Source organism: Chiloscyllium punctatum, chromosome 23 (assembly GCF_047496795.1).
Source record: "Chiloscyllium punctatum isolate Juve2018m chromosome 23, sChiPun1.3, whole genome shotgun sequence".
Classification (NCBI taxonomy): Eukaryota; Metazoa; Chordata; class Chondrichthyes; order Orectolobiformes; family Hemiscylliidae; genus Chiloscyllium; species Chiloscyllium punctatum.
In genome coordinates, this window is record NC_092761.1 from 91,307,962 (window position 1) to 91,325,818 (window position 17,857).

The 17,857-nt window shown below is 40.5% G+C and overlaps 1 protein-coding gene across 2 annotated transcripts in view; it reads left to right on the forward strand.

Annotated features, from left to right (window-relative positions):
* The window catches only part of cbl (Cbl proto-oncogene, E3 ubiquitin protein ligase), a 228,816-nt gene that overhangs the window by 41,332 nt on the left and 169,627 nt on the right, over window positions 1-17,857 (forward strand). For both annotated transcript variants that reach the window (XM_072593489.1, XM_072593490.1), the window contains exon 2: window positions 2,379-2,626. In XM_072593489.1, the coding sequence (XP_072449590.1) occupies window positions 2,379-2,626 (248 nt within the window). The remainder of the gene's footprint in view (window positions 1-2,378; window positions 2,627-17,857) is intronic.

Genomic DNA, 17,857 nt, shown 5'->3' on the forward strand with positions numbered 1-17,857 from the left:
TTTAACACTATGGCAGTCCCAGTCAACGTTTGGAAAATTAGTCTCCTCCTGTTGCAACCCTATTATTCTTACATATATTTGAGATTTCTCTCCATATTTTCTCTTCAATTTCCCTCTGACTATGGGGACCCATAGTACAATCCCATCAAGGTGATCATACCTTTCTTATTTCTAAGTTCTACCCATATAGGACATTCTGTCCGAAATATCCAGTCTAATTACAGAAGTAGTGCTTTCTTTAATCAAACATGCCACTCCCCCACCTTGTCTCCCTTTCTATCCTTCCTATAGCATTTAAAACCCAGAACATTGAGTTGCCAGCCCTGACCTTCCCGCAGCCCGGTTTCTGCAATAGCTATGATATCCCAATCCCATGTTCCCATACATGTCCTGAGTTTATCAGCCTTACCTGTAAGACCCCTTGCATTGAAGTAAATCAGTTTAATTCTTTAGAGTTACCTCATGCTGTCATCTGCCTTTTCTGATTAAGTTGCCCTTTTCTGAATCAGAAGCATCCTCCTCTGTCTTTCTATATTTACTGCTGCTTTGAGGAGAACCCCCACACACATAATCACTCATTCACTCACGCACACTGGCTTTCCTGCTCTCTCATGCGCGCGCGCTCTCTCTCTCTTTCTCTCTCTCTCTCTCTCTCTCTCTTTCTTTCTTTCTCACACATGTACGCTTCGCTCACTCATTCGGCTCCCAAAATACAAGTAGCAAATCTTCCCCACAAGGGTATTGATCTCTTGCCAGTTCAGGTGAAATCCATCCCTTTTGAACAGGTTTTTCCTGCCCCAGAAGAGGTCCCAATAACCCAAACATCTGAGTCCTTGCACATTGCACCATCTCTTTAGCCATTGATTTTCTGCCCTATCTTATTATTCCTATTCTCATTAGAATGTTGCCACCAGGAGTAAACCAGAGATTGTTACCTTCTAAGGTGTTCTGCTTTTTAACTTTCTACCTAACAAAGCCTTATCCCATGATTGACCTCTGGTGCCTTGTGGGGAAGCCTTACTGAGCTTCAATTTAACATCTATAGTCGATTAGATGAGATTCCTTACAGTGTGGAAACAGGCCCTTCGGCCGAACCAGTCCACAGTGACCCTCAGAGTAACCCACCCAGACCCATTTCCCTCTGACTAATGCACCTAACACTACGGGCAATTTAGCATGGCCAATTCACCTAACCCGCACATCTTTGGACTGTGGGAGGAAACCGGAGTACCCGGAGGAAACCCACGCAATGTGCAAACTCCACACAGACAGTCACCTGAGGTTGGAATCGAACTTGGGACCCTGGTGCTGTGAGGCAGCAGTGCTAACCACTGAGATCTACCGTGCTGCCCTAGATCTAGAGTTCTGCATGATCTAGGAGGATGGTTAAGCAAACTCAACCAGGTAGTTGACCAAGAAATAGTACAGGTTGGGAAATGTGAAATTAGAATCATTCAAAGGGTAGCTTAGGGCATAATTAGGCCATCTTGTCTGCTTTGGGAACCCTCTTTTTGGAAAAATGTCATAACAAATGGTGGTAGATATAGGCCATACAGCCATTTCAGCATCCTTCACCAGTCAATAAGATCGTGGCTGACCTATCTAAATTCCAGTTACATCCATTATCTATGTATCTAAATGTACTCAACATCTGAACATCAACATATTCTTGAAGTAATCATTCCTCATATGACAAATCCTTATCCAAGAGTTGGTCCACCGAACGTCAAAACAACTATATGCTTTCTTCTATAATGAGAAAAAGACGGTGTGTAACACTCCAAATCATTAGATGTTACTTAAGAAACCGAACGGTACCCTGGTGAAAAAAGAATAAAAGAAGCATGCTAAATCTGATGATGCCTTAATAATGTAAATAGGAAAGGACTTTTTTTGAATCAGTTAACAGTTTGGTAATCTGAGCGCAGGGCTACCCAAAGTGGACACCAAGTGGTGGCTGTGAGCTTAAATTTTAGGGTCGCAATCTCTGAGGTAGCAATGACCACCATGCCAACCTGAGTTGTATCGACCGCATCCCACATTGAGAGAGGCTACTGACTCTCATAGCTTAATGTAGAAGTGAGACACAAACAAGAATAAGAAATTGCTGGAGAAATTTAGCAGGTCTGGCAGCATCTGTGAGAGAAAAGAGCATTAACATTTCAAGTCTAGTGGCCCTTCTTCAGAAATGTGCTTGTCTTAATGGGTTGAATCCTCCTTCCTCCTTTCCTGAGATTAAATTATAATACAGCAAGGCATGCATTTTTAAAATAACCTCCTCATTCATTTGGCCAGAAAGGGGATTATTTTACTTTTTTTTCCTGCCCTTTCACTCTTTCATTTACAGATTTCGTGTTTCATTTGTTTTCTCACTGTAGGTGGTGCGACTGTGTCAGAATCCCAAAGTAGGGCTAAAGAACAGCCCTCCCTACATTCTAGATCTGTTGCCTGACACTTACCAGCACCTGCGTCTGATCCTGACTCGATATGAGGGAAAGATGGAAGTTCTTGGTGAGAATGAATATTTCAGAGTTTTCATGGAGAACCTGCTTAAGAAGACGAAACAGACCATTAGCCTTTTCAAAGAGGGGAAAGAGAAAATGTATGAAGAAACCTCACAGCCAAGGTAGGAGTTGATTTTGTTTCTATTTGGAATTTCTTAATGCTGGTGGTCAGATGTGATGACATAACAAACAAAATAGTTGAAAGTCTGTATTTAAGAGCTATTCACAGTTGTGTTATTTATGTAACTTGTCAGCGTGCAGAATTTATAACTCAGAATTATAGTATTTGAGGTGTCCACCTGTTTATATTGAACTATTGGGAGTCATTTAACTCAGTTGGCTGGATGATTAGTTTGTGATGTAGAGTGAGATCAACAGTATGAATTTAATTCCTACACTAGCTGACGTTGCCATGAAGGACTCTTCTTATCAGCCTCTCCCCTTGCCTGAGGTGTAGTGACCTTCAGGTTAAGCCACCATAGATTTCTCTCTCCTTTTAATGGGCAGGCAGCTTTATGGTCTGGTAAGACTATGGTGACTGCACTTTTACTTTACCTAACTATACATCAATTCCTGTACAAGGCACTGGCATGTAAAGGTGCTAAGTTAAAATATATAAAGTATGACATTTTAAAATTACTGAATGCTCTTTTTGCAAAAAATGTGTCATCTGACTAAATCGGTTAACAACTGAGTGTTGTGGATGCAGGATGTGAATCAGCACACTTGGCTGGTTTTAGGTTCAAGCATGAAAATTGAGAGCTCCTGAAAACTAGTGGAAAATGGTGCCTAGAATTGAGCTGAAACTTGGAGCTAGCACCTTGACTATCTGTGGAATGATGGCAGCGGTCTTGGGTTTTTTTTCTTGAGTTATCCATGACTAACATGATGAGTCCTAAATTATTTTTATATGCAAGTGATTTATTTAGCATCGGAAAAATCTACCAATTTAACAACAAACTCTTAAAATGAGTCAACATCTTAAAAATGGCTGTCCCAGCTCTCAAAAAACTTATGGCTGAAGAATTATCCTCGTCGAGAGTGTATTGCTGGGAAAGCACAGCAGGGCAGACAGCATCTGAGGAGCAGGAGAATGGACGTTTCGGGCAAAAGCCCTTCATCAGGAACGAGGCTTGTGGGCCAAGGGGGCTCAGAGATAAATGGGAGGGGTGTGGGGTGGGTAGCTGAGAAAGCAATAGGTGGAAGAAGGTCAGAGGGAGGAGTGATGGACAGGTCCGACGGGTGGTGCCAAGTTGAAGGCTTGGGACTGGGATAATATGGGGAGAAGGGAAATGAGGAAGCTGTTGAAATTCACATTTATTCCGTGTGGTTGCAGCGTCTCAATGCGAAATATGAGGCATTCTTCCTGCAGGTAGTGGATAGTAATGATTTGGCGGTAGAGGAAACCCAGGACCTGCATGTCCTTGACTGAATGGGAGCGGGAGTTGAAGTGTTCAACCATGGAGCGGTGGGGTTAGTGGGTGTGGGTGTCCCAGAGATGTTCTCTGAAACAATCCGCAAGAAAGCGTCCTGTCTCCCCATTGTAGAGGAGACCACACCGGATGCGATGGATGCAGTAGATTGGTAGAGGTACACGTAAATTTCTGACGGATGTGAAGGATCTTCCGGGGCGTTGGACGGAGGTGTGGGTGTAGGATTTGGACTTCCTGCGGTGGCAGGGAAAGGTGCCATGAATCCATCACTCCCCGCAGCCCACAAGCCTCATTCCTGATGAAGGACTTATGCCCAAAGTGACGATTCTCCGGTTTCTCGGATGCTACCTGACCTGCTGTGCTTTCTCAGCAACACACTCTCGACTCTGATCTCCAGCATCTGCAGTCCTCACTTTTTCCTGAAGAATTATCGTGCCACGTGAAAGCAAGTTTCTACACGGACTTGTAACTGTCCATTTGCTCTCTTCAGTTCCAACTCTCCCTTCTATTTCAGATTGATACTGTGTCCCCCTCTTGCACTGCATTCGCCTTTCAAGCTGCTGAAATCTATTCTTCCTACCCAGTTAAGGTGGCATTCTTTTCCCCGTTTAACTCTCCATTTCATGTAGGAAATCTTTTTCCAACTCGGTCAGTTCTGGACCTTTCTCACCTTCAAGTGATTTCTCAGCTTCTATCTTCCCTTTACCTCACCTGAATTTCTAACTCTCCTTCATTTCTGTATTTTCCCATTTCATTGTAGAAGCACCATTTTTTAATCCTTTAGTTTTTGGTATCCTTAAATGTACTTCTGTCTACAGCATTCTGAAGCTGCAAAAGCTGCCATTAGTTTTGGGTCGGCACAGTTCCAAAACAATAAGTGATACCTAGGAGTCAGATTTGTGAAAGGGGAACGTGTCTGCTGATATTTGCTGAGGTACACTGGTACTTCCTGAGGTACCTTCAGTGTGAAAGGCTCATGAATTACATATATGTAATCATTTGGTTCAGGGTGAAGGATCAAGTGTTTAAAACAAGCAAGAGCTTAGACAAAGAAATGCTGGCACAGAGTTGGCTAAAGTGCCTTGAGAAGTTTCCCTGTATTAAATGCGCTATACAAATGCAAGTTGTTACAATGGTATTGGCATTAGTTGACCTAAAAGCAATATGTCTTACCCTATGGATAATATTTTACTAGGGGAGAACAGTAAATGGTTTGGGTGATATGTTTTATTTAGAATATATCTGCAATATCTTCCTACTTCTCAATGTGCAACATTTTTAATGGCAATGTTCTTTATAATGATAGAACTTCTGAGGTAGAATAATTTTGCTGATACAATAAGGAGGGAAGATCTTACGAGGACCTTGTGGTAATAAAAAAATTACCCTTGGAGCATTTGCCATAGTTCAGCTGGTATCACTGTTGCTCCTTTAGTTAAAAGGTTGTATGCTCAAGTTACATTCTAAAACTTGAGTATCATCCTCTTGTGCTCACCTCAGTGCTTTAGAACATAGAACATAGAACGTTACAGCACAGTACAGGCCCTTTGGCACTTGGTTGCACCGACCTGTGAAGCCAATCTGAAATCCATCTAACCGACACTATTCCATTATTATCCATATGTTTATGCAATGACCATTTAAATGCCCTTAAAGTTGGCGGGTCTACTACTGTTGCAGGCTGTGCGTTCCATGCACCTGCTACTCTGAGTAAAGAAACTACTTCTAACATCTGTCCTATATCTATCACCCCTCAGTTTAAAACTATGCCCCCTCATGCTGGCCATCACCACCTGAGAAAAAAGGCTCTCACTGTCCACCCTATCTAACCCTCTGATTATCTTGTAGATCTCAACCTTCTTCTGTTCAGCAAAAACAGCCTCATGTCCCTCAGCCTTTCCTCGTAAGACCTTCCCTCCATACCAGGCAACATCCTAGTAAATCTCCTCTGAAACCTTTCCAAAGCTTCCACATCCTTCCACAATGCCAGAACTGTGTGCGGTATTCCAAATGCGACCGCACCAGAGTTTTGTACTGCTGCAGCATGACCTCAAGGTTCCAAAACTCAATCCCTCTACTAATAAAAGCTAACACACTGTATGCCTTCTTAACAACCCTATCAACCTGGGTGGTAGCTTTCAGGATCTATGTACATGAACACAGAGATCCTTCTGCTCACCTACACGTCCTAGAATCTTCCCATTAACCCCTTACTCTTTATTCCTGTTGCTCCTTCCAAAATGAATCACCTCACACCTTTCTGCATTAAACTCCATTTACCACCTCTTAGCCAGCTCTGCAACTTAATTTATGTCCCTCTGTAACCTGCAACATCCTTCTGCACTCTCCATAACTCTACCAACCTTACTGTCATCCGCAAATTTACTAACCCATTCTTCTACGCCCTCATTCAGGTTATTTATGAAAATGACAAACAGCAGTGGACCCAAGACACATCCTTTTGCAGGCGCTGTCTTTCAAATGCGATGTTAACCCAAGGCCTAGTCCACCTTCTTAGGTGATGTAAAAATCCTGTGCTGCAGTTTTGAAAAAGAGCAGGGTATTGGTACCCTGGCTAAATTGATGCCTCAAGCAGCATTACCAAAAACAAATTGTGCTTGTTATCATATTGTAGAATTTTGCGTTCTGTAAGTTAGCTGCTGATTTTTCTGCATTCCAATAGTGTCTACATTTCAAAAGTACTTCATTTAATGTAAATCTCTTTGGAAGTTTGTGAACAATTCTGAATTTTTTTTACATCCCTGGCCTAATTCAAATGCTTATTGCATCGCAATTTTATAAAATGCTACCTCCTATAGGACAAAATGGTGATTTGGCAATGTTTAATGGTTTTAAAATTGGAAGTTTAAATTTAAATGGAAGTTTGAGAGAATAACACTGAAACCCATTTTGTTCTTACCATCTTTTCCTTTTTTTTCAGGATGTTCTAACAAATCTTTAAGCTCATGAAAAGAAAGAGTAATTTTATTTTGTAGGTTGGAGCCAATCATTCCTTAAATGGAAATATTTCTTGTAAAAGCCATAACAGATTTGCAACTTGCATATTTTGGCCATTGTAGGTATATGATGGTTGTATTAGCACCAACAATCTCACTAACAAGCATATCAAAATGTATAACTTTTTTTCCCCCCACAAAGTGGGGGAGAAGCCAAATTCCTGAGAGAGTTTTTGGTATCAGATTGTGAAAAAGAAGCAGATTTCCCTCAGTATTTTTATTAGTTCTTTCTCCAAATCAGCATTATTGAAGGAAAGCTAGTGAAAATATTGCTCCTAGTTCGTGACCAGACTGAGGAATCAGCCTGATAATTGAACTATTCAGTTAAGTTGTGAAATTTTGTAGTATTTAACTCCAGACTTTGTTTTTTTTTCCTTCAGCCTCCAATCTAATTTATGGTCCTCTTTGTCTCCCCCTCCCTCCCAGACTTGATTACCTGCAACCCAAAATGTGTTTTGATGGCTACTGTTTAAAAAAAAAACCCTTATTTTGAATGGTTCGAAGCTTGGAAACTGATTTCTGTAAACTTTCAAACTTTGAGGCAATTATTATTGATTATTAGTACATATGTAAACAAAATAGATTGGTCACAGTATTATGATTGGTGATTTCATTCAGATTGTAATCTGTTTACTTAAATTGTGGAGTTCTTTTATGTATTAATTTCCTGAAGGCGATATGACATTTTTAATCTGCTGCTTTAGTGTTAAATCTCTGTTTTTGATTAGTGTCTTAGCATGATTAGATGACAAAGCCAGAAATGAGTTGTGGTTTTAGATGTTGTACGTTTTATCTGTTGTGCATTGTTTGAATGGACACTTTCTTTTAGGAGAGGAAAGCAACATTTGGGTGATTGAAGTTTACATGTTGAGCTGGAAGGAAGTTCGGTTTCAAAATTGCTGTGACAGTATGATTTCTTTTGAGACTTTAATATGATTGACACTTTATGCATGAGAGTTTCTTAAAACTGATTCTGACAATCAAGTTTGAGAGTGGTAGCTCATCACAATTATTTTGCACAGTCATACATTAAATAAATGGGGTGTTAGTGAACAATGCCATCACTTAGTGATTGATGTAGTTTACTATTCATTATCACTTCAGAGCGAAAGTAATCTGATTTTAAAATTAATAATCCTGAAGTGTGAAGGATGGAATACCAGTTGTTTTGCAACTTTGATCAATAAATATTTTTGAGTACAACCACATTTTTGGGAAATATCCTTTTGTCTTGGGTTGCTTTAAAATCCATATCATTCTCATTCAGAGTCTAATTTTACAAAATTTACAGTATTACTTTGAGGGCTAATAGTTTCTCGAACATCTCCATCATTGGAACATGGGCAAACAGTGCATCCTGTTACTGCACACTCATTCAGAAACTATATGAAATCTTAACTGTGCTGTAGGTTTGAAAACTGCCTTGAATGGGGTTGGGGTTGTATAAGAAGTGTTGAAATGGCTGAAATGTTTCCCTCTCACAGTCGTGACTTCTGCTTTAATAAGCAAGTTGGAAGTATTTACTTCGCGAGAACTCCAGTAAGCATATTCACTACATAACTGAGCCAGGTTCAATCACTGGCCAATGTTGAGTTAGCTATTCTGAATTATATCACAATAAAGAATGCTGCAGTTAAAGGGGAAAATATTCTGGAAAACCACACGTTTCTTAATGCACTTCTGGTTTAGGATATTTAGAGGTGCTTGTAGAACTATATCTAGACAATGTTAATAAGAGAATTATCTTCTGCACAGAAAAGAGGCCAATTAGGCCTAGTGTTTCTGCCATTTGGAAAGTTAGTTTTCCCTTCTACCTCTTGGTCTGTAGCCCTGGAGGCACTTTACATATCTTTCCAAGTGTTTTTTTTAATGCAATGAATGTTTCTGCCATCACCACCGTTCTGACTGAACTTCAAAACATAGCATCCTCCAGATGAAAAAGCTACTTTTCAGCTCTTTGAGTCTTTCTACTGATTATTTTGAATCCATGCCCCTGGTTATTGACTTATCCAGCAGAAATAGTTCTTTGTATTCACACCATCCAGGTACTCCTTTTTTTTTCACATCTTAATTGAATGTAACCCTGCCCTCCCCTGCCCAAAGCGTCCTCTGTTTCAGTTTTTCCAATCTTTCATCGTAACTAGAATTTTCCACTAGATATTGACAATATCCCTGTGAATCTTCTCTGTGCCTTCACTCAGTTCAAATTATAATGTGATGATTAAAGCTATGGTCAAAAAGTATGCTAATTAACCTGTGATTTTATGAATCTTTAGTTTATATAGTTTTAGCATTACCTCCCTGCTCTTATATTGTAGGCCTCAGTCAGTAAAATAAAGTATCCTATATGCCCTTACCACCTTTTCTTCCTGTCTTGCCGCCTTCAGGTATTTGTAGACATGCACTCTAATGCAGCCTTATTTCTTTATATTTCTCAATCTTAATATTTATGGTGTTTTCCTTTTGTGTTTTGTTCTCCGCAAATGAATTACCTTGTCCTTGCACAGGGTTGAATTCCAGTTGTAATTTTGTTTAGCCCATTGGCCCAGCCCATTTAATGTCTTTGTGCATTCTCTAGTTTTCTTCCTCACTTTGAGAAGTGTAAAATAAATAACGTAATAATAGTAGGGGATTTAAACTTTCCCAGCATAGTATGAAAGGTTTAAAGGGAGTGGAATTTTTAAAATGGGTCCACTTTTGTTTGTCATTTATATAACTGTTTGTCATTAATAATTCTCTTATTAACATTGTCTAGATATGGTTCTACAAGCACCTCTAAATATCCTAAACCAGAAGTGCATTAAGAAACGTGTGGTTTTCCAGAATATTTTCCCCTTTAACTGCAGCACTCTTTATTGTGACATAATTCAGAATTTAGGGGGAATGGTTAGTAAATTTGAGGATGGACACCAAAATTGGTGGTATAGTGGGCTGAGGAGCGGCACATGGAGTTTAATCTAGATAAATGTGAGGTAAAGCAAATAAGGGTAGGACTTGTACAATTAATGGTATGGGCTGGGTAGTGTTGTAGAGAAGAAACCTAGAGATTCAGGTATGTAATTCTTCGAAATTTGCGTCACAGGTAGATAGGGTGTTAAGAAGGTGTTCAGCACAATTCTTTTTATTGCTCAGATCTTTTGAGTATGGGGAGTTGAGATATGTTGTTGAGGTTGTACATGATCTGGGTGAGGCCTCTTCTGGAGTATTGTGTGCAGTTCACTTTGCTATCGGAAGGATATTATTAAATTGGAAAGGGTTCAGAAAAAATTTACCTGGATGTTGCTAGGAGTGGAGGGTTTGAATTATAAAAGTGGGCTGGGGCTTTTTCTCATAGGAGCATAGGAGTTTGAGGAGTGACCTTATAGAGGTTTATAAAATCATGAGGGGCATCGATAAGGTGAATAGCAAGGGCCTTTTCCCTAGGATGGGGGAGTTCAAAACTCTGGGCACATTTTTAAGGTGCGAAGAGTTTTAAAAAGGCCACAAGGGTAACTTTCTTTTTACACAGAATTTTTCGTGTGTGGAATGAACTGCCACAGGAATGGCTGAATACAGGTAAAACCTCTAAAAGGCACTTGGATAAGTACAAGAATAGGAAAGGTTTGGAGGAAATGAGCTAAACACAGGCAAGTGGGGCTAGTTTAGTTTGGGAACATGGTTCGTGTGGACTAGTTGGTCTGAAGGATCTGCGTCCATGCTGTATGACTCTGTGAATCTATAGGAGCCTCTTAAGCCAGCACATAGAAGCACTAACAAGAGGCAGGGCATTACTGGACTTGAGTTTTGGGAATGAAGCTGGCAAATTGTTGAACTATCAGTCGGGGAGTATTTTGTAGATAGGGATCACAACTCCACTGGATTCAAAATTATTATAAAAAGGGACAAGGATGGGCCTGAATTTCCAGTTCCAAATGAAAGGAAGGCCAATTTTAGTAAGATCTGGTATGATTTGGCCAGAGTAGGCTGGGAGAGAGACTTTTTCGGTAACTTTGTATCCCACTGCTCTGACACAATCAAAGAGGAAATCGGGAGAGTACAGGGCTAACAACTTTCCATAAAGGGTAGGACCAACAAATCCAGTGAACCCTGGTTATTAAGGGATAGAACAAGATTGAATAAAGAGAACAAGAAGGCTTATGGCGGATATTGGGGACTTGGAACAGCAGAAGTCCTAGAGGAGTGTAGTATGTACAAAGGGAAACTTAAAATGGAAATCAGGAGAGCAAACTGGGTATGGAAAGATGTAATGACAGATAAAATAAAGGAAATCCTATGGTTAAGTATATTAAAGGTAAAAGGATAATAAGGAAAGAATAGGGCTCTGTGTGAAAGCGGAAGATGTAGTTTGGGTTCTAAAGAATACATTATCCCTGTCATGAATGAACAGAAATGCAGTGTGGGTACAGAAATCGGAGAGAAGGACTGTGATATACTTCAAGAAATTAGCATAGACAGGAAGTTCTGATTGGGAGAAAGTGAGGACTGCAGATGCTGGAGATCAGAGTTGAGAGTGGGGTGCTGGAAAAGCACAGCAGGTCAGACTGCTTCAGAGGAGCAGGCGAATTGACATTTTGGGCAAGAGCCTTTCATCAGGAATGAGGCATGTGAGCCAAGGGTGTGGAGAGGTAAATGAGAGAGGAGTGGGGATGGGACTGGGGGAAGGTAGCTGAGAGTGCGATAGGTAGATGGAGGTGAGGGGTAATGGTGATAGGCCAGAGAAGAAGGTAGAGCGGATAGGTGGGAAGGAAGATGGACAGGTAGGACAGGATATGAGGGCAGTGTCGAGTTGGAAAGTTGGAACTGCAATGAGGTGGGCGTAGGGGAAATGAGGAAACTGGTGAAATCCACATTAATACAATACCATGTGGTTGGAGGGTCCCAAGGTGGAAGATGAGGCATTCTTCCTCCAGGTATCTGGTGGTGAGGGTGCGGCAGTGAAGGAGGCCCAGGCCCAGGCCCAGGAGGTTCTCATTGGTCTGGCAGGCTTAAAACTCCACAATTAGATAAAATGTATCCCAGGCTGTTGAGTGAGCCAAGGGAAGAAATTTTGTGAGCTGACTAGCATGTTCAATTCCTCTTTTTTGCCTTTTTGAAGAGGATTGGAGGACAGTAAATGTGGGACTCAAGAAGGGAGCAAGGGGTAAATTGGGTATCTATAAGCCAGTCAGCCCACCCTCAGTGGTGGGGAAATCTTTGAAAGCAATATTGAGGGACTTTAGTAAGGTCCCATATGAGATTCTGATAGCTAAGGTAAGAGCCTATGGGATCCAAGGAAACTTGGCAAATTGACTGAGTGGTAGGAAGCAGAGAGTGCTGGTCGAGGGATGTTTTTTATAGCAGTCCCCTGTAGGGTACCACAGGGATCACTGGTGGGGCTCTTGCTCTTTGTAGTGTATATATAAATAATTTAGACTTGAATGTAGAAAACTTGATCAATAAGTTTGCAGACTGTAGGAAAATTAATTGGCTTGTGAATTATGAGGAATAGGAGAGGATAGGTTGGCTGGTCAGTTGGACTGAAAAAATGGCAAATGGAATTCATTTGGGATAAATGAGTCGATGCACTTTGGTGGGACAAACTAATAAGGGAATATGTGATGACTAGTGGGACCCTGGTGAATATGTCCTTGGTGTAGTGGGAGAAGTAAACAAATGGGATATATGGGATACTTGCCTTTATTAGCTGAAGCATACATTTTAAGAGCAGTGAAGTTATGTTGGAACTGTATAAAATGTTGGTAAAAACAATAACTGCAGATGCTGAAAATCAAATACTGGATTAGTGGTGCTGGAAGAGCACAGCAGTTCAGGCTGCTCGTTGGATGCTGTATAAAATGTTGGTCAGGCCACAGCTAGAGTATTGTGTACAGTTCTGGAATCCATTTCCGGCACAGGCTTGGAGGGTCGAAGGGCCTGTTCCTGCGCTGTAGTGTTCTATGTTCTTTGTTCCATATTGTTAGAAGGATGTGTTTGCACTGGAGAGGTTGCAGAGGCAATTTACCAGGACATTGCCTCAGCTGGAGAGTTTTAGTTATGAAAGAGATTGGATAAAGTGGGGTTTTCTTTTGGAGCAGAAGAGTCTGAGGGGGACATGATTGAGAGGCATACATAATGGAGGGATTAAAGACCAAGGATCATAGATTTAAGGTAAGGGTCAGGAGATTTAGAGGTGATGTCATACAGTTGTAGAATATTGCAACACAGAGACAGGCTCTTTGGCCTGAACTAGTCCATGCTGACCAAAATGTCTGTCCACGCTAATCCCATTTCCCTGTACTTGACCCATACTCTTCTAATCCTTTCCTACCCATGTATTAATCCAAATATCTTTTAAATGTAGTTAATGTGCCTGCCTCAACCACTTGTGTTGGCAGCTTATTTCATATGCGTACCACCCTCTGTGTAAAATAGCTGCCCCTCAGATTCCCTTTTATTCTTTCCCCTCTAACCATAAGCCTGCCCTCTAGTCCCTGGTTCCCTAACCCTGGGGGAAAAAAGACTGAATGCATTCACCCTATCCATGCCTTTCATGATCTTGCACACCTCAAAGGTCCCACCTCTAATTTCCAACACTCTAAAGAAAAAGTCCTAGCTTGCCCAACCTCTCTCTATAACTCTGACCATTGAGTCCAGGCACCATCCTTGTAAATTTCCACTCTTTGCAGTTTAATAACATCATTCCTCTAACAAGATGACCAAAACTGAACATAATACTCCAAGGGTGACCTCACTAACGTCCTGTATGATTGCAACATAACTTCCCAACTTCTATACTCAATGTATAAATGAAGTAGTCCAGTATGCAACATGCCTTCTTTACTGCTCTGTCTACCTATGACTCCACTTTCAGAGAACTGTGAACCTGAATTCCAAGGTCCCTCTGTTCCACTACACTCCTTAAGGTCCTACCATTCACCATGAAATTCCTACCTTGATTTGACTTTCCAAAATGAATTGACCTCACACTATATATTAAAAAACTCCATTTGCCATTTCTTGGCCCACTTTCCCAGCTGATCAAAGTCCTGCTGCAATTTCTGAAAACCTTCTTCACTGTCCACAATATCTCATACTTTAGTGACATCAGCAGACGTACTAATCATGCCTTGTACATTTTCATTCAAATCATTGATCTTGATAATAAGCAGAAATGGGCCCAGAACCGACCCCCGAAGCACTCCACTACTCTCGGGCCTCCAGTCCAACAAGCATCCTTCCACTATTCCCCTCTGCCATAAAGCCAATTTTGTATCCAATTTGCAAGCTCGCCCTGGATTCCATGCAATCTAACCTTCCAGAGCAACCTACCATGTGGAACCTTATCAAAGGCCTTACTAAAATCTATATAGATTATGTCTACTGCCCTGCCCTTGTCAATCTTCCTGGTCGCTTCATAAAGAACTCCTAACAAATCTGTGAGGCATGATCTCCCACTCACAAAGCCAGGCTGACTACTCCTAATCAATAACCTGACTTTCCAAATGCATCTTTATCCCTGAGAATCTTTTCAAGTAACTTACCCGCCACAGATGTGAGGAATATTTTTCCACCACTGAGGGTAGTGGGAGTCTGGAACTCACTGCCTCTAAGGCTGATAGAAGCAGATACCCTCATAACATTTAATCAGTATTTAGACGTATATTTGTGATGCTAAGGCGTATAAGCCTATGGGTCAAATGCTGGAAAATGGGATTAGAATATTTTGATGGCTGTTTTTGACTGGTGCAGACTTGATGGGCTAAAGAACCTTTTTCTGTGATCGCTACAATTCAACCGTCGGGGTCAATTTTTGGAACCTCTTAATTTGCCTCCTTTATATTCAATTCTGTATCATCAATATATGCCACGAACTGCAAGAGATTCAGTACTGATGCAAAACCTTGAGCAAAACCTAAATGATAAATTATAATCCATTCTTATAATCATTCTCTTATTTAGAGTACCATTGTTACCATTTATTTCAAATGTGACATTTCGTTAAACTTCTACATTATTCTTTATCTGCTCAATTTGACTGAAAGCATGTATGTTATACTCAGTACTGACAGGGAATCAGTTCTACTATATTAACTCATCAAAGGTGAAGGGACAGTGATTATAAAGTCAGGTTGGATGTGACTTGGAAGGGATCCTGCAGATGATGATCCTACACTGACTTGTACTTGCTAGGTCATAGAGGTTATAAATCTAGACCCTAGGAAATTCTATAGTGCATTTTTTACCTTGAGTGTATGTATCAGCCAGGATGTGCCAAATGAATAGCTTAGTGATGAATGAGGTGATAGATAAATGGACTACTTTGTCTATGATTAGAGACAAAAAAAACTGCAGATGTTGGAATCAAAGGTAGACAGGCAGGAGGCTGGAAGAACACAGCAAGCCAGGCAGCATCAGGAGGTGGCAAAGTCAATATTTCGGGTGTAACCCTTCTTCAGTACTGAGTAGATTATATTGCCCATTGAGCCTGTTCCACCAATTGTCTTTCCCAGCTTCTTCCTAAATCCTTTTCAGAGACCAATAAACTATCTCTGTCTTCAATATATTCAGTGATGGTGTATCCATTACCCTCTAGAGGAGAGAATTCCAAGTATTCACTGCCCTTTCAATGAAGAAACTTGTCCTCATCTCAGTCCTAAATGATCATCCCCTTATTCTGAACCATGTTTTCTTATTCTAATTCTCCAGCCAAGGGAAATAACCTCTCAGTATTTACTGTGCCAAACCTCTCCGTAATGAATTTCACAATAAGTTCACCTGTCATCCTTCTGAATTCCAAAGACTGTCAATCAGATTTACTCGGCCTCTCATTTTCGGCCTACCTTCTTATCCCACAGTCTAAACTTTATTAGTTAAAAGAACAGAAGTCATATGAGGAAGAATTTTTTCCAGGGTCTGGCATGTACAGCCTGAGTGTGTGGTAGTGGGTTTCAATCAAAGCTTCCAGAAGGAAATTAAATTGTTCCTTTTCAAGTGACAATGTGCGGGGTTACACAACAAAGGAAGGGGAATGACACTAAATAAATTGGTCATTTTGAGAGCCAGTGCTGTCACTTTGAGCTAAATGGCTTCCTTCTGTGACTGTAACATTTCTGTGATCTGGACCAAGTGAATTTTCAGTGCAAGCATATTTTTCCTTCAGGAGGGAATCCTGGAATGAGCAAATTAAGCATAAACTGTGGTTATCAAAATATTTTTTTTTAATCAAATGGCCTCTTCCTGTGTATTTAGCCCTTGATAAACCTCACTGCTTTACACATTAATGAGTGATTGTCGATTGCTTATCCAGATCTGTGAAATATGTGATACAAACATTCTTTGTATATGTTGCCATGAGTAACCCATCAGAGGTGCATCCACTCGAAGTATTTGCATTTCATGTAGTATGCAGTGATCTTAAATGAGAAAATAAAATTTTGCAGGAGTTGCTTGCTTTATGTTCTTTGGTAGATTGTAATGTTTGCTTGCAAGACTCTTGAGATTGTTCTGCATTGCTGCTCTTCTCGTGTGTGATTTGTGATCGTCCTGTGTTAGTCTCTCTGCTCCTGCCTGGAACTTCCTATCTAATATCCATTTTGATAAGATAATTTCCTTAGTTTGTTAATTGTTTTTAGATTATCTCTGTGAACCAAACCAAAATAAACTGTTATCAGAAAACATTAAATTGACATGGTAGAAGCAAATTGCTCAGCCCACCTTGCGAATGCTCTTCTTGCTGCGTGCAATCTCCCACACAGCAAAGGGAGCTTGTAGTGGAAATGCCAAGGAAATGTATTTTCTATAATGTCTAACATTCTTCAATAAGTGTTAAATTACTGTTATCTCTCAAACTGATGCTACAGAAATATCTAGTGGCATCCTGTCTGATCATTGGTTTCCAGACATCTCTAATTGCGATATATTTTGAGGGTTTGCTAACAATACACTTTGGGATGAATTTGTTTCTGACCTGATTGTTCTAAGTATAAGAATTTCATATAAATGATTTTTAATTTATTTAATATCTTATGTATATTTTGAAAACAAAACGTTTTGACTTGCTAGGTGCTTCCTGTTGAAAATTACTGCTGAAGCACCCTTTGATAAATTTATATCTGGCTACCAACTGAAACAAGAGTAAAGGCAGCATTGTGCCCAGGAATAGTTAAGTCTGTTAGGACTGATGATGCCAATGTTTTGTAGAGATGTATGCAAAACAAAAGCCTTTGGGTGTGAGTTGTGTTATCAGCATTTTTAACAGCACTTTTTGGAGGGTTGTGCTGCTGTTTTCTGCTGATAGATGCTGCACAGTGCAAAAACACTTGTGGCTTTATTGCAGTCTTACTTCCTTCCTCATTTCCTTTAGCTCTTGCACAGTTTTTCATTCTTGTCAACAACTCCCAATTGCTGCTTCAAGCGACTGGGTTTAAACTGCAGTTTGAAAGATCATGCTACTTTAATCCAAATATCAAAATACATTGCAGTTTTAGGGATAGTGTCAGTGTCGATATAAAATTGGCTAAGACAAGAATTGCAGAGAAGTGTGGTGAACAGTTGTTTTATACTGGGAAAGTATACAATGGTTTCCCCACGGAGTTGATATTAGAATCACTGCTCTATTTAGTGTGTATTAATTATCTGGACTTTTGTAAGCTAGCAAAGTCGAAGTTAGAGATGGTGCGAAACTTGAAAATATATACATATCAGCAGGATAGTAAAATGGGGAAAGTAAGGACTGCAGATGCTAGAGATTAGAGTCAAAAAGTGTGGCGCTGGAAAAACACAGCAGGTCAGGTAGCATCCAAGGAGCAGGAGAATCGACGTTTCAGGCATAACCCCTTCATCAGGAATGTGGGGGAGGCCCAAGGGACTGAGAGATAAATAAAAGGGGGTTGGGGCTGGGGGAAGGTAACTTGGAAGGTGATAG